Here is a 19,802-nt window from a genome sequence, read left to right as displayed (position 1 = left end):
CAGCTGTCAAAGTCAGTCTTCCATGCCAAAGTAAAACAATAAAATAAATAAATACAGTGTAGTAACTTTTCATTTCAAATCCTATTTTCATGCATTATTACTAAAAAAGAATCATCCAATAAGTAAGGAGGTAAAAAGTAATTCTGTGAACATAAATAACCAGTGGTTCAAAAGGGAAATATCCCAGAGTTTCGCTGAGCTTTCTTTTTTGGGGTGATTATTCCTAAAATTCCCTTATCCGACCCATGCCCAACCTCACACAAACAAAACTTCCGTACCATTCAGAAAACCAAGTCAGTTCACACAACGGCTGGACTTCTCTGGTGGGCATACAGAACTACAGAATGAAACTACGTAAGAAGACAGTTTTGTTATCTCTGTGTGTTTTATATTTTTGGTGTTACTAGCAAACATGTTAAACATGTGCTGTGATTCTATTTATCTGTATTACCGCAGCAGCCATCTCTATACCTTCCACATCAGTGTGTATTGCTCAAGATACAACTCCTGTCCGGCAGAGTCGCAGCCTGGTGGTCACTCCCATGACATTTCCCATCATCTCAGACTCCGCTCGGCTGTGGACAAGCAATCAGGTGAGCAAAGATTACCTGACACTTCTTTTGCTGTCTGACTGTTCTCCTGTCTCTTAAGAAGATGCTTTGAGGTATAAAAAAACAAATACCTACATAAATTATTATTTTTTATTTATTTATTAATATTAATATTATTTTTTTTTGATATTTGTATTATTACCACTACCATTATTATTATTTTACATCTCTATGTGGAACTTGCATTGTGCTACTGTGTGTTCTCTTTCCTCCTGCTCTCTCTCAACCCAACCGGTTGAGGCAGTTGGCTCAGTCTAGTTTCTGCTTGAGTTTTTTTTTCCTGTTAAAGGGGAATTTCATTGAATAAATCTGCTCCCTAGAGTATTCCAAGACTGAACCCTTTGCATCCACCTTTGGTCCATAAACGCACCGTCAGTCTGGAGACGCCAGCTGTTCACCACCATAACCACCAGAGGACACTTATCTTGCAAAGGAGAGAGTATTACAGGTAAGAGCATTTGACCAATGCCTCGCTGTAACAGATTTTATTTATTGAGAATTACTGTTACATTGTCGTCTTTGGAGGTCAAAGTCTCTGACTTGTAGTTGGTTGACTTGTTAGGTATCATCAAGTGTGGCGAAAACCCTTTTATGGAACCAGCAGTGAGAGAGAAGAGTACAGGTAAAATTATGAATGCTTTCACTTCACCTCCTGTACTGATGAGTCTTTCCTCCTAAATGGGGCTTGCATTACATACATTGTATGTACACTTCTTAACGTTCATTGGTGTCAAAGAAAAGTTGTTCTCTTTCCTGTAGGAAAGAACTCCGAGAGCAGTTGAAGAGACAAATACAGGAGAAATGTGTAGCACTGAAGCTGCAGCTGGCCAGTAAAGTGAAGGAAGCAGATTATTTACGAGAAGTGGACCGCCTTGCCCTGTCCAGTGAAAGAGAGCAAAGGATCCAGCACAGCAAAGCAATGACATCTTACAGAGACGAGAACAAGAGGGTACAGTCCCACCTATACATTATGTATCCACTGCTAATGCTTTTGTGGTTAAGGCCCTTATGGTTGTGTCCTGAAAATGCTTAAACATGCTGGCTGCTCTCAGGTTACAACAATTTAGGGAGTGTTTGAGGTGTTTCACTTGTCTCTGCTGTGTGTGTGTGTGTGTGCAGCTAATGGAGCAGTCCTGGAGGGACAGAGCACTAACACGCTCTCAGGAGGCCCTGAAGGAGAGAGAGCTACTGTGCCTCAACCCCATTAACTGGAGTGGAACACTGAAATAGGTTGAACCTTAACACCCAGAGTAAAAACCTCAGACTCAGGCTGAAACTGAAAAGGGAACCAAATTAAGCTCTTTATCTTTCTTCTGAATACATATGAATGCTGATTTATTTTCAATCTTGGGGGGGGGGGGTTCCATGGAATCTCCTTCCTCATCAAAAGCTGGTGCCTGCTTTACCCACAATGTAACTCAACCACATTTGAGTATGTTAGGCTAGTAGCAGCTATTACAGCCACCCCCCCACCCCAGATTTGTTTATTTACAAACTTGAAGTCTTCAGCCCCAAACATTAAAAAATAAAAATCCGGTTTCATGCAGTTCCCTCTACAGCTTTATACAACTTTTTCCACATATGAAGTAGTACACCCCCAAGACCTGCAGAAAGATCAGAAAAATCAGTGGAGTTACCCTTTAAGGGTTTATCCAGGTCACCAGTAATTTATGATGCAACATTGTACACAATTGTAGAAACAAATTTTCCACATGTTGTTTATGTAAAGAGCAGAGGAAACTTGACAAAATGAAATTTAAAAGAATCTAATGAAAAACATGAAGAGTGACAGACTTTTTTTTATTGTAAACATCTATAATGAATGACTCTGGTTTTCCTAGAGTGGAAAGTTGTCCACAAAGATAAATGAGATGGACGGGTATGAAGTGATGCTACAGTGGCTTTCCTACATGATGCTACTATATCTGCTGCTAGAATTACAATTGAACAGAAACTGCACACAAAAATATGCAAAGGAAATTTCAAGAGCAAAATATGATAAACATCTTCCCAATAAATATTGCTTCAAAATAAATTAAAAGGCAACAAAAAATGGCTTTGACCATCCACTTCAGAGCTGGTATGTACCCAAGTACATTTCCTCACACACTCATTAAGTGGTTGATGTCAGTAGTGTTGGTGATCCAGCAGCTGTCAAAGTCAGTCTTCCATGCCAAAGTAAAACAATAAAATAAATAAATACAGTGTAGTAACTTTTCATTTCAAATCCTATTTTCATGCATTATTACTAAAAAAGAATCATCCAATAAGTAAGGAGGTAAAAAGTAATTCTGTGAACATAAATAACCAGTGGTTCAAAAGGGAAATATCCCAGAGTTTCGCTGAGCTTTCTTTTTTGGGGTGATTATTCCTAAAATTCCCTTATCCGACCCATGCCCAACCTCACACAAACAAAACTTCCGTACCATTCAGTCTATGGGAAAACCTCTGCTTTGTAGCACTGAAATAATGAAAAATATGGACACGGTAATTGGAGATTTTGATTGTGTGGAAGAAAATGACATCATTTCATGAGCGACATCAAAAAAAATGGAAATGAGACATCCAAATGCATAATAGATTTTAACAATCAGTAGTGGTCTTCATGTCACCCTTGTTCCCAACAAAGTTGAGGTAGGTGATTAAGTTCAGTTCCTTTATATCAGTGCAGTGTTGCTTTGTTATTCCTCTTCAAGATTCTTGGCTTCAAAGCCTTCAAGTTCTCTTTTCCTGCGCTATCCTATCCATATACATAAATGAACCCAAGCCCTTTAAAGTAACTCCCCCTATCCCAAATGAGTCCCTGAAAGGCTAGCATTGTAGGGATAGTTTCCTGCCCCCAGTTGAGTCTTATTCACCTTAACTGGCTGGTATTCCAAGGTCCTTTCTCAAATTGTGGCCCCAGTCTAGCGTCCCTTCAGAAATCCATCCAGCATGTAGTCTCCCTTTTCGGTCAGCCAGTATCCGGCCATAGCAGCCACACCTCCAATGAAAATAGCGGTGAAAACCATGTCACCCTTAGCAGCGAGTGTAGCTAGGGCACAGATTACAACGCCAAAAAACATCTGCTGCAGTACAAGGACCTCGTCGTCTGTCATGTCGTCGAACAGCCCCTTCTCTGGGCCAGCTGAGGAGGTAGAGGGAAAGAAACTTAGCCAACAGATCTGAGAAGCTTCCAACTCTATCTATGTCTGCATATTTACTGCTACGACTACTTACCAGGAGGCTTGTTCTCAACACAGATGCTATCTCTTCTAATGAATCCATCAGCACAGTCACAGTGGAAGGAGCCCTCTTCGTTGATACAGGCCTCATTGAGTCCGGGGCACGCTATGGCACGTTCACTACATTCATCTACATCTGTGTGAAGAAGCAAAGAAAAACAGTCTAACAAGAAATCAGGAAAAGGTACAGAGGCATAAAGATTCAGTAAATAAGATGTATGTCCTTACCGAGACACTTTGCTCCTTTCAATCTGTAGCCACGTGAGCATTTCTTACAGCGGGCAGGACCACTACCCATGCAGCCCACACATGCCTGGTCACAGCCTGGATACAACAAAAGCACAGTGGTCAGCATTACATAACTTAACTTGGCAGTAAGCATTATATATTGTCCAAATAACTATGAATTTGTCATAAATTAGAAAAATATTTTTGTTGCTACAAATGAAGTTTACAATAACCATCAAACTAGAGCTGTGACAACAAAAAATTAGCTGGAAACTATTTTGTTTATCATTTTTCAAGCAGAAATGCCAAATATTCCCTGGTTCTAGCTTCTTAAATGTGAAGATTTGCTCCTTTTCTTTGTCATACATGACTATAAACTGAATTTCTTTGGGTTTTGGATTGTTGATCAAATAAAACAAGCAAATTGAATACAAATTCCTTAAGCTATGGGAAATTTGAACAGCATTTTCACTATTTTATGCCATTTTATAGGCAATAATCTGTAGATGTTTTAATGATAAAAAAACTATTCAAATATAGTGATGAGAGAGTAGATTTTTTAATTACACCAATTTTGTAAATGAATATAAAAACCTGCCCCTTCTCACAAAAATAATAATAATAAAAAAGAAAAATTGCAGCTGCAAAAAATCTACAAATCCTACTGCAATCATACTTGTATGCTTTCATTAGGCACAATACAGTACACTGACACCAGTAACTTAAACAGTAACTACACAAGAGCGCATACCTCTGCATTCATATGATCCCTCTGTGTTGTGACAGTAGGTGTTAGATGGACAACGAGCCAGCTCTGTACCACACTCGTCAATGTCTAAGAGACATACAAGGGCAGTCAGTCAACACACATTCAGAAAACTGGCACAGCTTCAGTGAAATTTTAATACATGACTTCTAAAGCCAAACTCACCCACACACTTGTTGTCATGAAGGATCCAGCCGGGTTTGCAGTCAAGACATTTGTAGTCCTGTGGCCCTGAGCATTTCTTGCATGAGTGGTAGCAAGCTACAAAAAGATGAAAGACGAGGAGACAGTGGGTCCATTTTAGATGACCTCAAACAGAATGAAACACATGTAGAGGGTTGAAACCGTGTGATTCTGGGGCACCTGCACAGGCTCCTGTGCTGTCGTTAGCGCTTTTCTCTCTGTAGTAGCCATCAGCACAGCTCTGGCACAGACGGCCGGAGTATCCGGGATCACAGACACACTCTCCATCTCCCAGGCGAGTCCCCTCCCCTTCACAGCGGCCAAGACCTCCACATACACCACCAGGGCCAGAGGGACACTCTGTATTGGATAAATGCTATAAGTGGTACTCTGGAACTCTTAAAAACCAAGGCTCTGAATTAGCATGGTGATTTATACATCTTTATAAGGTCTAAATCATTCTTCACATTGTAAAACCAAGGATAAATAAGGTTTGGCATAGTAAGATTTTCTATACGGATCAAGAAGCTGTTTAATGCTTTATGGATTTTCACACCTTTGCAGTCAGGCCCGAAGCGTCCAGGTAGACAGCAGAGTCTCAGCTCCTCTATGCACAGCCACTCAAAAAGGTCTGGTGCCTCCTGCTGCCTATAAGGCACATACATCATATCAAATCATGGAGTTAAAACAAGGGTAGTGCTGTGGGTGTTTGTGTCCTCCTCTCCAGGTTACGCCTTTCCTTCTCATTGCCTGAGTTGTGGATCGTACCTGACTCCATTCATAATCAAGACTTAAAAGCCTGGGGGAGAGCTGCTGACAGCAGCATATGTACTGTGTGTTATCTACACTCAAGCTTACTGTTATATACACCATGACTGGTGGGTACTTCCTTCTTAGAATAAAGGGTGGGAACCTTTGATCTTAGTTTGATTTTAATTTAACTTTAGTTATTTAACTTAGTTTCTGTTACAGGTGCACTGGCCACAGGTGAGTATCCAGCTGGGTTGCTCTTCAATCAGGGACCCTTTGATCATTTTACCTTTTTTATTTTGGGGTAATTGTGGGGGGATAAAGTTTCCAGACAGGGGTAGGCATTTCTGGGCTTAATAGGCATGGTAATACATCGTAACAAAACACAACTAATCACACAGCTAGTAATAGCAATACTGTCTCAATTTAAAAGACAAATGATTAAAACTAATTTACTTACAGGGTATCCAAAGACTACTTAAGAGATTAGAACAATAAGGACACTCATAAATTAAATCCTGAATGAGGATATTCTTAATTTGTTTTCCCATGAATTTTTTTCACAGAGATCACATTTACCTGTGGAACCACCATGTCTCCACTTGGTCCTCTATCTGCTCCAGCAGCTGGTTACATTCAAAATCTGATTTCTCACAAGCAGCGTCTACTATCTCTAGGAGACGAGTCTCACTGAAACAAGATGCCAGCAATTAGAGATGCATAATAAAAATAGAATAACAGAACAGATGCTGCCCCCCCACCCACCAAAAAAAATAGTGAAGCCTTGCTCTGGTCCATTGAGAGGACTCACTCTTCACTGCCCTCAGTGGACTGTTACATTTAAAATAGACTGTCTTATGTAATCACTCACACATTACAAAGTCTGATTTTTGGCATTTGTGAAGTACTGACTGCCTGCACACTGAAGTAAATAAATGAGAAAATTGCAATTTCCAAGTGTAGGTGTGATTCCAGTTATCTTACCTGTGTGCATACTTAGCCAGCTTTTGTTCTTCCCAGGCAGTGTTGCCTCCCCCAAAGTTCTTGTTGGATGTTTTCTCTAAGCCCTAAAAAGAAGAAGTGGAAAGTTCAGGACTCAGGAATACTAAAAAAAAAAAAAAAAGTGGTCCAAAGGCGACAAGTACCTTAATGAAACTCTCTGCGAGTTTCCGGCAGGTCTGGCATGGCGAAGTCTGGACTCTCACCACAGAGAGCTCCGAGAGAAGCACCAGGGCAGGCAGGAACAGCCAAGCCCACAACATGATCCTTCAGAAAACACACACAAAACCCATAAATGTATGACAAATGTTCGGGTTCACATACTTCTCATGGATCATCAAATAAAGTTATACTTTCAGAAAAGATTTACTGATCATATTTCCCTAAAGACCCAGATATAACTTGTACCAACTGGATGCTATGTACTGTTATTGTTTGTAGAACATAGACTGTATAGAGGGTGGACAAAACAATGATAACATATGTACAACATAAAACAATGCCATACTACTAATGTTACTTTTGTGAAGCATAATGTCTGATATTTATTGGGACAGCATTACATTATACTGCTGTCCTGTTATTTAGTTCACCATCTGTGACATCAAAAGTTATTATTTTCATAGTTTGTAGTTATTTTCATAATTTGGGTGAAATTTAGATAGATTATTTTGTTTACATACAATACAATCCTCAAGTAGCTCAGGTCTCCAAATGTTATTACACTCATTCAGTCTTCTTAGAAATGCTTAGCCTGGATGCTCTTCTTCCTCTGTTAGCTTAGCTAGCACAGCATCAGCACCACACAAAATTAGCCAACTAGCAGCTGGCAAAAGGTTTAGCTGCTAGCCTAAGCAAACGTTGCCTATCAGTAACGTTAGTCTGCTAATCTGCCCGGTGTATCTTCAAAGCCTATCGGACTCGGCGAAAGCGTCCTCCTGGCAATATGTAACATTAGACACCTGCTAAGTAATCGTTATTGCAGTTACTCTGAAATCAGATAGCCGAACAGCTTTTATCAGTCATTCTGGTTTTACCTTATTGCAGAGCCACCGCGTCCGTTGCACCACTGATGACTGTCTGTTTTCCTGCTGGTTCACACAATGCAGGAAGGGCTTCACATTCTGGAGAGCCACTTTTAATGACTCGAGTGTGGCATTTTAGTTGGTAAGCCAATGCAATGGCCAGCTAGCTGAATGACTGAGTTAGCTAGCTAACGCTGGTAGCGCTCATATGGCACAGGTTCGTGTAGCTCAAGGCTGCGCTGGGATGAATCAATGAGCAGCTTCCAGTTGCTTCTCTGTTTTCCAGCTGAGCCACACAGGATATGGCACCGCCCAAACCCGCTGGGATTTAATTCATCAACCAATCCCTCAACAGCCAATATTACACAGACGGGCCCATATGTCGGTGATGTCATCATATCGAGATTACAGACGCATCATGCTTATCAACTAATTTAAATAATGTCGCAGCGCATGCTTGTCCATGATGACAGTTTATATAAATTTGCATGCATTTTAACGACCGACATTTAGAAACAATTCAAAATATCTGCAATCACTAATTAAAACTGATTTTAATGATGAGCCTAATTCAGAGTATGATAAAATGAATGTTTACCTACTTTTCAGTACCTATGACAGACACATTGTCCCGCACAGATGAACAAAACGTGAACTTGCTGAAATACCCCATAGCAGGATTTAGCATATGATTATTATTATACATTTTAACGACCTACTTTTAATTAATAGACATAAGGTATCCACAATCACTGATTAAACTGAATTCAGAATAGGTATGTGCTCAAATTCAGTTCTATTTTTCAAAACCAAGGCACATTGTCCAACACAGATCATTAAACAAAATATGTGGACTTGCTGAAATACCCCATAGCTGGTGGGATTCCCTGAAAGCAATCTACTACAACAACTCAGCCATTTTTGCTTCTTCTTTTTTTGCCTCCTGCTGCTGTATAGTGCCACAATTCATTTTGGGATCTCAGGAATTAATTTTATCTCAAACACTTTTCTGCATGTTAAACACATGTAAACAAATCTTTTGCTCTGCAAGCACACATTTTATGACATGTTTGCAATGGATACTGACACATACTGTTCAGATTCTTTATTCATCCCCACTTTGAGAAAAAAAAACACAGTATAAAACAATTCACCATGCCTGGAAAAAACAAGTGAGTATAGGCTACTTGTGCAAACATACAGAAGGGAAATTGCTTGTTTTTATATGGTATTTTTTTCATGTCCGTTAGGGATTTCACATGCAATATATGTACATGCAGAATGTCAAAGTCATAGTAAATACGTCTAATACACACTGTCTTGGTTTAAAACTGAGTAACGGCTTAAATAAACAATGTACTAGTGTCAGGACAAAACAATGGAAAAATATGCTTTATTGATATTCGTGTTTTGCATTGTAGTGTAATTTTACTAAAGGCATTTTGTTGCACCCTATTTGTGATCAAACTGTGTATCAATTGATGTATTTTTCTTCTTGAATTTACTTTTTAGAAGTAGTGTGAGGTATTAATGTGCACATTTATTTCTCTGGAGCAGCAAGGTCTGAAGCTGTAACAACCCAGTTTTTACATGAAAAAGAAACAACTGTTTTCGCTGCCAGAAACATAAAACACTTCACCCTCTTTAACAGCCACTTGAACTCATATGTTTTAGATGAGCAAATGCAAAAGCTGCAGACTGATTTTCATATATCTGAACATCTCCCAGAGAATCACTTCAACTTCTTATTGGCGGCTCATCCCAAAACCAAAGCATACACTCCTGCTCTCAGACCCAGTCCATTTCCTTGATCTTGGGGTTTGTGTCAGGGCTGCAGGGAGGCGTAAGAAGACATGGCTGCAAGGGCACTGTTTCTCCAGAGTCTTCGCCTCCCACCCCAACACAACTCTGGGTTACTCCTGCAAGGCGCAGTACAGAAGTCCCCGCTGTGAACCCTGACAGCCCTCGTGCCAGAGCTCGGGATGCCATTCTGAGCCCCCCTGCTCTTTTCCTTCTTGCTGACGCTGTAGCCATTTGCCGAGCCCCAGCCAGTTCAGTCAGAAAACCCAGGCTTTGGGAGGGGAGGCTGTAGACGTGAAGGCCGCGGAAAAGTTCTGGCAGAGGCCGGAAACCACCTGGAGGCTCAGGTGGAAGTGATTCAAACTGCACTAACAGAAACCGCTCACCAGCGCGGCCCTGTAAATAGTCTGCTAGAACACAGCTCAATGAAGCTGTAAACACATCTGCACAGGGAGAAGAGGCAATGTAGCTTCCTCCTGCCTCCTTTTTCGTCATGTCTCTAGGAGTGTTTTTCTCGCAACTTTGAGCTCCCCATTCTTCCGCCCTTATCCAGGCAGCCTGGGTTAGGACTAGTACCACTTTGCCGCCCTGCTTTTGCAGTCTGTTTAGTCTTGAGTGGAGCCAAGGCACAGGGCCCAGTATGCTGAGCTCAGCCTGGCTCCACAGGTCTAGAGACACGCTGAAGCCCAGGGCTTGGAGGGATGTGCCCAGGTGATTCATCAGCTCTGGCAAGGCCAGGTCGTCACCAGGTGGGTACAGCAACACCACATGACCACCACCCACAGCACCTGAAACAGAGGAAGATTAAAACCTTTTACAAAGTTTGAAGGAATAGTTTTACATTTTGAGAAATATGCCTGTTATATGCCTGAGAGTTGGACAAGAGGATTGATACCACACTCGTATCTGTCTATTAAATACAAAGCTACAGCTAGGAGAGAGCTTAGTTTAGTTGTATCTAGTTTGTTTAATATATGTAGAAACAAAATATAAAAATGACAATGCTCAGGGCGGTTATGTGCCAAATTATTTTTTGGCTGGGGGCAGTAACTTCAGTCTTTGCTGGTTTCTGTTCACTGTTCAGAGGCGGATTTTGCTTTTATTGGACCAGGTTAGAACCAGGTTAGCTGTTTCCTCCTGTATCCAGTCTTTGTTCAAAACAAAGCTAACTGGTTGCTGGTTGCAGATCATATTTCAACAGACAGATATGAGGGTTGTATCAACCTTCTCATATAACTCTCCACCAGAATTCGCCAAAATGTCAAACTGTTCAAACTATGAGATAGGATAAGAGGAGATACATTTTTCCTGCAGATAAGATGAAAAAAGATAGATAGACGAGAATTCAGAAAACAAAGGGTAATACGTTCAAGTGAAAATTTAAACACACAAACATGAATATTCATACATCATGCATGTACGAATAAAAGTATAAAAATGTAAACAGTGTAAAGGGCGATGTAGAAAATAGTGGTTGCCCAGTGATGGTGCAGTGGATAAGACGCATGCCTTTGGTGTGAGAGACCCAGATTCCATCCCCCACTGTGACACATCCACCAGTGTGTCCCTGAGTAAGACACTTAAACCCTCATTGCTCCAAAGTCGTGCAACCTCTGATATATATAGCAAATGTAAGTCGCTTTGGGTAAAAGCATCAGCTAAATGAATAAATGTAAATGTAGGAAACATATGGTCAGGCTTTCTTATACCTTTAACATCATCTTCTTTTAGCCATCTCCACACATGGCCTAAAAGGAAAACAGAAGTACATTAAAGTATTTTGCTAAAGCACTTTTAATATTCAATGACCATCAAATCGAAAACTGACCTTTTAGGACCCCTTGTACAAAATAGGCTCCCAGTACAGCCAAACACATCAGTAGGAGTCCGATGACAAGTGGCAGGCTCCATCTCAATCGAGATTCTGGAAAATAAATAGAGAGCAGAGCTGTCTTTAAAAAAGCATTTGAAAGAAGTTTAATAGACACTGCTAATGTTCCAAGTTTACAGTGAATTAACTTTATTAATTTCTAAATTTAGCTTTTTTCTGTTGCTAAGAGTTAAACATTAAACACACTTTATCTGGGTTTGGACAATAATTAATATTCTTACTTGCAAATGGACACAGGGGCTCCGAGTATGACTCCATCCCATGTATCTTTATCTAAGAAATGAATGAAAATATGTATAAATGAGTTAAGGCTAGTACAGTATGTACTATAGGAGGAAGTGAAACATGTTTACAATGTATAAGATTATATGTAACATATCAGGACAAAGACGAAAAATCACCTGAACACAAAGCAGAGGATGTGACGACACAGTGAACTCTCCTGTTTTCTGAAAAGTAACCTAAGAAATAAATTAATAAATTAAGTGAAGATTCAACATTAAACTTAGCGTGCCACAAATGATCTTGAGAGTTTACACTGAAACATTACATCTAAGGTCGTCTTATTATTCTGTCTGAATTCATGGATGTTTTTTCATAATTTTACTTTTTAAAGGAACATGTATAACTTAAGCTATACATTATTTTGCCGATTCAGATTAAAATTGCAAAATTTAATCAACAAAAAATTAAAGTGTATTGTTATAGGTTAAGATAAGACTTAATTGATCCCCTGAGGGATATTTACAAGGTAGCCAGCAGATGATGTTAATCTTTTGTGTTTTCAATAAAACACAGTATTTCTAGTTTACTTAAGTAACATCTGAGTCCGCCACTTCCTATAGGTTGTTTTCTCAGTTTGATGTTCTCACCCTGCAGCTCATGGTAGTAATGCTTTACAATGCTTTTTTCCTTAAATATGCATGTGAGCATAAAATGAATTTTTAAAAAAGCTTAAAAAAAAAAGAAGCACGACAGTGCTCGTCACTGTCACTTTTTACTCAGCTTTCCAATCACAGTAGAGGAGGGGCGGGACAAATACCACACTGTAGTAATGGTTACTTTCCTGGAACCGGGCTTCAACGAAACGCGAATTTAATCCATGCAACGCCCTCCTCGCGGGGGCCAGCGCAAGTACACTACTCTCTGTTGACATTTTTATATCCAGTAAAGTTAGGTAGAACTACTTGCATCAAATGTATTATAGCAACCAAAGCAGTCGGAAAAGACGCTGCCCCTCAAAACGCCCGCTGGCAAAAAACGCTTTGGTGGACACGGGCCCTTGAGGGTTAGGTCCATGGTTGCAGTTAATGCCACAATGTAAAATTACGCAACTGTAAGTAAGTCATGCATTCAAAATGTTATTTAGGTATTATATTATTGGATTATTGTTACTGATACATAAACGCATACACAGCATTTTAATATTGCCTCTAGTCGAGTTGGCGTTTAACTGATCAATATTCTGTAGGGTAGTTTAATCTATAGCTGTCAGATAAATGTAATGGGGGATACTAAAATCCAGTGGAGAACACAGTAATTTTTTAATACTTAAATAAATGTGAAGTACTTCAAAATTCTACTTAGGATGTGACAGCTTTCAAAAAAAGCAAAGTTGTATTTGATTTTTTTACCCAATGTCCGTTGCGTGTTGAACTCCAGCCAGAGTTGTGCAGTTTCTGCCTGGAGCCTGATACCTCTTCACACTCAGCTCCTATCAGGTCTTTCTTGCACAGCCACACCTCTGCCTCCAGGCTACAGGGGGCAGTCACATTCCAGCTCAGCCTTGTGCCACCCTCCCTCATCTGAGACTCCACCATAGACACAGAAACGTTGTGCTGCATTCTTTCCAATGCATCTGGGAAAAAAACAAACAAAAAACCCCATTGCTAAGCTGTGAAATAATTTACCATGCAAATGTATCTTACTTTCAGGTTGGCATCAGTAAACTCCCTTTACCTTTTTGGTTTTTGAAGGGGCATGATTCTCGTCGGATCTTCTTTTTCTGCCACCGCATCTGGAAAAACAAAAGATTATAACATTTTTCGAACTTCCAAAGAATGTTTGTAGCTGTCTTTTTCTTGTCAGTAACAATGAACAAGTGAGCTACCTGGAAGCACAGGCATGGTGCAACAAAGTTTGATGAAATTTCCATTTCTCTCTTGCCTTTGGGCTGCAAAGGTAAAAAAAAAAAAAAAAAAAGTTTAAAAGAAATATATAAACAGAAAATAGTGATTTTCGACTAAGAGTGCAGATTGATATGAATATTTTAGCCGTGACTGACCCATGTAAGTTGCCCTCCAGACGTTTCATTCCAAACCATCAAGCACATGGGTTCATCTTGTCTGACGTCAGTGTTTTCCAGTTGAAGGAGGACCACATTTTTCTCATAATCAGTCACAGCTCGGAGTCTGGGAGCTGAGACAGGGGACACATCAATCATCATCAGCTCTAATTCAGCTATGTCACACAAGTATGTGAAACAGTTTTAGCTGGCACTGCCTCTTGCATGCTCATCAGCATGTACACAAATACATGCTAGTCTAGACAAAGAACATTTGGAAGCAGAGCATGCTTAACTATTTTATTACATGTTATCATAGCACATTTGACAACAAATATTATTTTAAAACACCTCTTACCATCACAGTACTTTTCAGCCCCCATTGGGTTGATGTAGCAAACTGAAAGAAAGAGGGAGGAGTGGATGTTCAGTGTCATTAGTAGTTAGCATTGCAGCGTGTCTTGCTTACAATACACCACTTAAACTCACCTTCATTTAAAGATGGGATTGTGATATTTTGAAAGAGGTCTGTCGCATCTGAATGTCTGTAGACGCTGACCTTAACAAGACTGCCAAACGTCACTTTCTTCTCTGTCAACCGCAGCTGCATTTGTAAGGAAACATATGCATATTGTAAACTTTGTATAAACCACTCAGCAACAACGAACACACTAAAACAAACATCTTTTGGAAACTAGTTTTTGAGCAATTGAATAAGTAGGAGTGAAGGACAGCAAGAGACTGGCAGTGGCAGAAGAAGTATCCAGATGACAATGTAAAAATACTACCATTACAAGTAAACATCCCACAAGCACTATAATCAAAAAGTACTCGCTATATGTTAAAAAATCTGCCATGTGACTGACAATCTATCATATTAGTTTCTCTGTTGTAGCTTGTCAAGGGGGAGAGTTTATTTTAGATACAGTCAGAAGTAATTTTGTCCCAACCTCTGGGAGGGGCCCCTTTTAGGAGTCACAAGATAGATCTGGAAGGGTGCCACGGCCTTTTTTTTTGGAATCCCAAAAAGTAACCAGTAACTAGTTACTATGTCTTTCAAGTAAATGTAGGGGAGTACAATATTTTTGTTTGATGTTGTTCATTTTTAGAATGATCAGTGGAAGCTATATAAAGCCTGATTCACTTCAGATTGTTTGTTATTATTTTACATCTCTTTTTGGAACTTGCACTACTGTATGTAGTGTATGTAACAAAAATACCAACTGCATGAGGTAATCCTTTCACACCTGCCCAATATTAGCTACCTTGTGTGTGTGTGGTCGAGACGCTTGATCTAAACCGGAATAGCTTGGCTTAAAGAAGAGTGTCTTGCAAAATTCAACGGAGCCTGGGGAGCTGAAATACACTTTCACCTTCAAAACTGTAACACAGAGAGTAGAGAAAAAGACAAAGAAGAGTCAACTGTGTGATTAGAATGAAAAAGTACTCTATAGAGTAAAATGTATATGACTCTTTGTGTGCTTAGGGTTGAGCATATGGTTCTATACTGTACCTTCTGGCTCAGGACGCCCAAACTGACCACTTCCCTCTGCCATTTGATTTGTGACAAACAAGTCATCATTATCGTGTTCACCAGACTCCTCAGAAACATCCTCTGCCTTATCCACTTCTGCAATGACACATGCAATGTGATTACAGACAGTAAATACTAGAGCAGGGAACACAATGTTTTAAAACCACATGAGCCATCTGTAAGACAAGTCCGACAACTGAGAGAATGTAGCTACTTAAGAAATGATTTGATAATAATAACAGCGCCAACAAAAGATTCAGAAGCGCATGATGCGGTTAGGTGTGTCACCCTAGCTGGCAATATTAAAGACATAAGATTTATAACAATCTTTACCTTGGACTGTGATAATGATTTGCAGGCAGGGTTCACAGTCGTGTGCCGCTGAACAGCAGAGAATCGCTTTAAGCTGCAAATGTGTAACGTTCACTGTATCATCTATATCGGGCAGGGGACGACATTCTGTTGAAGAAAGAAGAGGGTTTCTGCTTTAGACAAACTTCAGGCTTATTCTAGCAGGAGGCTATAAACATGATATCAGATGCACCTGTGTTGATCGTGTTGCTCCCTGAGCTCACGAGGCAGTCCTTTAAACCCTGTCGAAAGAAAGGTTGTGGATGAGAATTAAATGTTGAATAATTCCATAATGAAACACACCTCTTGAGTACAGTAGGTGTCAACAGTGGGGAAAGAGGTATTCAGATCATTTACATGGACTACAACAAGTAAAAGGTCCTATAATATTAAAAGTAAAATGGCTTATTATCCAGGGCAAGGATTCATTCTTTAAAAATCATTCTATTTCAGTTAAAAGGAGGAGCTTTTAGAAGATATTCAAAATTGGCTAAATGAACAAATTTATAAAAATGCATGATCAAAATGGAAGTTTGACATAAGTATGGTAGGGGTGTGTCTGTTACTTAAGTTGCCAAATACTTTGTGTATTGTAAGATATGCGGTTGTAATCAGCTGTTGCTGATGGGTGGTTTCAAAGTCTTCATATAAAAGAATTGGAAACTACAGACAAGTGACAAATTAAAAGAAAAAAATGTATCTTGTATTAGTGGTCGACTGATATGTGTTTTTCAGTGGCTGATGCCGATGTGGATTTTAGAGAGAATGCTTATATCAAAACAAAGAAAAGTCATATATAATGCCATTATTCCATGCAGAGTATACAATCTGATATACGTGGTTATCATCTTAGCCAGTAACATGTTGTTTTAGGTGGATTTTTTATTAATTAATGAAATATAAAAATACATTGGGATATGCTGTAGATTTCAGGACATGACTGTTGTTTAAGTGAGAGTGGTACAATTAGTCAGAAGTGACGTCATTCAACTGCATTATTCTCTCAATATAACTTTTATACTTAACCCCTGTGTTGGGGTAGGATTACACATTAGGCTACTAGTTACTTTTTTTTAAAGTAATGCCTTACTTTACTAGATTACTCACTGCTGAAAGTAACTAGTTACACTACTAGTTACATTATATTTGGATTACTGCATAACACCACCTGCTATACACAATAACAATGTAAAGTTACACCTGATAAATGCTCAGATCAACACAAATCCTTATTGTAATGAGGAAATACACATGATCTCTCTTTTATACTCTTTAATACTACAAAGCTGACAACAAGTTGTGAACCTCAGCCCAACATTTGTCAAGAGAAGAACAAGGCTACAGTAGGCTACTATAATGCTTAAAACTTTATTTGGACATTTCATTGGAAACATTTATTTTTAAATGAAGACTGTGATTCTTACTGCTGAATCATAAATAGCTGCAAGCATGCAGGCCTGACTGTGAAAGTATCAGGCATAGGTCTTATAATAATAATAATAATAATAATTAGGCTACTATCATCATCATCATATATAGCCATTTTGCTACAGTTAAGCTTAACACAACAACTGTGGTTGTGTTTGCGACCTGAGAGGGAATCATTTAGAAAGTTGCGTGGCGCTGCGGGGAGCCCCCAGCTGCAGTAGTGCATGGATCATGCGTAATATTCATCCAGCCAGAGGGAATGATCGCGAACCGTTCACAGCGCGTCGGTCGTACTAGCGACACAACCCTACCAGAGAGGGAGCGGGGCGGTGGAGCGTACAGAGCCAGGAGATCGCGGAGCTACCGGTGTTATGCGGAGTTTTGCCTGCCTACCAAGAATTGCATGCACCTCCAAATAGGCTACTGCTTTTAAACGATATAGGCCTAATATTCTTTGTGGGGTCCATCAATGGTGTTAAATGATACGATGTAGGCCTATATATTTTATGAACGTTTAGAATGTTTAATATTTTAATACACTTAATAGAAGTAGCCTATCATTCCTTGACATTCAGTAAATAGGCTATAGGCTATGTGGATGAGCACAGCAAAGTGTCTGAAAAGGACCTAAAGAGGGAAAATCATCATTTATTTATTCAAAATGAAGAGGTGTGTCTGATTCGCCTAATGTAGTGGCCTACTACAATTCGGCATTGGTTTGGAGTCCATGAATCACATGACATGGAAGCTATTGAAATAAATGATGATTTTCACATAACACGGTTTTAACAATTGTAATTTATTGATGGTCCCTAAGCTGACCCCCGGTGGTTAAAAGCGAGCTATCGGAGGGGGCTAACCGCACTTATACTGCCGACACTGGGTGAACTGAGTAAGAAGCCGTCACCGGATCCTGGGTGAATGTCTGTGGAATATCCAACTTAAAACTTCACCGCGGTCGTTAGATTCGTCTAACCATATCTAGTAAAGTAATTCAGGGAGTAAAGTGACATCTGCATTCAGATCTACTGTAAGGGGGCAACATCTATTGCTCTCTTCCTCTTTCAAACTGTCAAAAAAAAAACTTCACACATAGATTTATGGTTCTTTGTAATGTTTAATCTTTCCTTTTCTAAAGTTTTGATTGTCGGTGTGTACATGAATTTGATTTGTATTCCATATTACACATACTGACCTTTCCTCTGAAACAAAATTCTGAGGAAATTCATGCCACAACAACCCTCTTTGAAAAAAGAGCAGTGGAGTAAGGTGTCATGCTCTGGCACAACAGTAAATAAGTAATGGACATTAAACTCTGATCTCTCTTTCTGTCTGTCCTGTCTGTCCTAATACAAAAACCTGAAGCCTGCAAACTGAATTGTGCCATGTATCAATTGGCTAGACAATAAAAAAGTTAACACACATCATTTAAGTCCAAACAAAATTTATAATGTAAAACCGGATCTAGAACTAAATTATATCCAGAACTAAATTATAAACAACTTATAACAGGTTTTTAATTTGGCTGTTGTTTTGTATCATAAATAAAATCTAATCTTTTTAGTTTAGTTTCCTAATTTATTTTTCATCTTTTTAAATTTTTCTTTTTTACTTTTCTTTATTCTATTTATTCATTCTTATTTCTTTTATTTTCTTAGTTTATCTTACCTAGTAATTTTGCAAAGCAGACTCTTTTATTACTGTATTTTCGTTACATGGTTATTCTGGTTGGCTATTTTAACAGTATGAACCACATTGAATTGTTATTTTGCAGGAAAGGTGCCATGCAAATAAAGTCTGATAGATAGATAGATAGATAGATAGATAGATAGATAGAGGACACCTTTAACAATATAAGAGAAGGTGTTTTTGTTAGCCTAGTACCAATAATTTCGTATGTTATTAAGAAACTAGAGGATTATCATGGTGACTTTCTTACCTCAGTACAGGTGATTTCAGGTGCGTCTTTCTCAATCATTTGTAGCGCTCTCGCGGACATTAACAGCCAGAAGCGCAGCAGTGACAACAGAGGACTACATGAAACCGGACGGTGAGTGAGGGCCATTTCTGTGAGAGCGTCTCTGCGCCTGTCACAGGGTGCCTCTCTCCGGCATACGTTTCCTGTTCTACGGCTAGACTCTCCTCACCCGTAAAACAAAGCTCGAAAGTCAGTTATCCCTCTCACCATGCACGGCATGACAGTGGTAAGGCAGTGACTACGTCTTGTCCCACACCGGCCAACTGTTGTGAGTTAAATTAAACCTCCTGTGCTTTTATTCCACAAGTCCTTCCCGATTATTGACAGTTCGGGCATTGGGCGTGTCGCAGCTCTCAGGAGGCGAAAACGTCATGTGCACAACAAGTATGTGCTTGCTATGATGCAGTTGGTAATAAACAACCAAAGGTAGGCATGCCTGCTTGGTAGCATGCTTGACGATTCAGATTGTTGTCAGATGTGACAACGTTAATCAAACCAGGTAAAATATCTACAGGTGCTGGTCATATAATTAGAATATCATCAAAAAGTTGATTTATTTCACTAATTCCATTAAAAAAGTGAAACTTGTATAATGTATACATTCATTCCACACAGACTGATATATTTCAAGTGTTCATTCCTTTTTATTGTGATGATTATAACTGACAACTAATGAAAACCCCAAAATCAGTATCTCAGAATATTAGAATATTGTGAAAAGGTTCAATATTGCAGACACCTGGTGCCACT

At 39.4% G+C, this 19,802-nt stretch overlaps 2 protein-coding genes across 3 annotated transcripts; both read right to left on the bottom strand.

The window, feature by feature from the left end:
* Positions 1-2,302: 2,302 nt before the first annotated feature.
* LOC119905332 (protein disulfide isomerase Creld1) lies at positions 2,303-8,109 on the bottom strand. Of its 2 annotated transcripts, XM_038722242.1 has the most exons (12): positions 7,799-8,109; positions 6,908-7,028; positions 6,747-6,829; positions 6,342-6,452; positions 5,569-5,660; positions 5,193-5,372; positions 4,995-5,090; positions 4,815-4,898; positions 4,064-4,159; positions 3,831-3,971; positions 3,470-3,738; positions 2,303-2,776 (listed from the first exon to the last, which is right to left on the bottom strand). In XM_038722242.1, exons 2-11 carry the CDS (start codon positions 7,022-7,024, stop codon positions 3,518-3,520), a joined length of 1,221 nt encoding a protein of 406 aa, XP_038578170.1. In that variant the 5' UTR covers positions 7,025-7,028; positions 7,799-8,109; the 3' UTR covers positions 2,303-2,776; positions 3,470-3,517. The 2 variants fall into 2 exon arrangements, with proteins under 2 accessions (XP_038578170.1, XP_038578169.1); XM_038722241.1 differs by having other exon boundaries at positions 2,303-3,738; positions 7,799-8,108.
* A 767-nt stretch (positions 8,110-8,876) lies between these two features.
* wu:fl23c11 lies at positions 8,877-19,412 on the bottom strand. Its single transcript, XM_038723682.1, has 16 exons — positions 19,014-19,412; positions 15,840-15,888; positions 15,629-15,754; positions 15,275-15,391; positions 15,027-15,142; positions 14,251-14,365; positions 14,120-14,161; positions 13,762-13,895; positions 13,588-13,650; positions 13,437-13,494; positions 13,112-13,335; positions 11,879-11,938; positions 11,699-11,750; positions 11,415-11,510; positions 11,296-11,334; positions 8,877-10,374 (listed from the first exon to the last, which is right to left on the bottom strand). The coding sequence occupies exons 1-16, from the start codon at positions 19,137-19,139 to the stop codon at positions 9,575-9,577; spliced, it is 2,217 nt and encodes a 738-aa protein (XP_038579610.1). The 5' UTR covers positions 19,140-19,412; the 3' UTR covers positions 8,877-9,574.
* Positions 19,413-19,802: the final 390 nt, after the last annotated feature.

This window comes from Micropterus salmoides, unplaced genomic scaffold (assembly GCF_014851395.1).
Source record: "Micropterus salmoides isolate LMB-PRFRI ecotype aquatic unplaced genomic scaffold, ASM1485139v1 Ms_hic_scaffold_16, whole genome shotgun sequence".
Classification (NCBI taxonomy): Eukaryota; Metazoa; Chordata; class Actinopteri; order Centrarchiformes; family Centrarchidae; genus Micropterus; species Micropterus salmoides.
The sequence above is the reverse complement of the archived record's forward strand: the minus strand, read 5'-3'. Positions and strand labels throughout refer to the sequence as shown.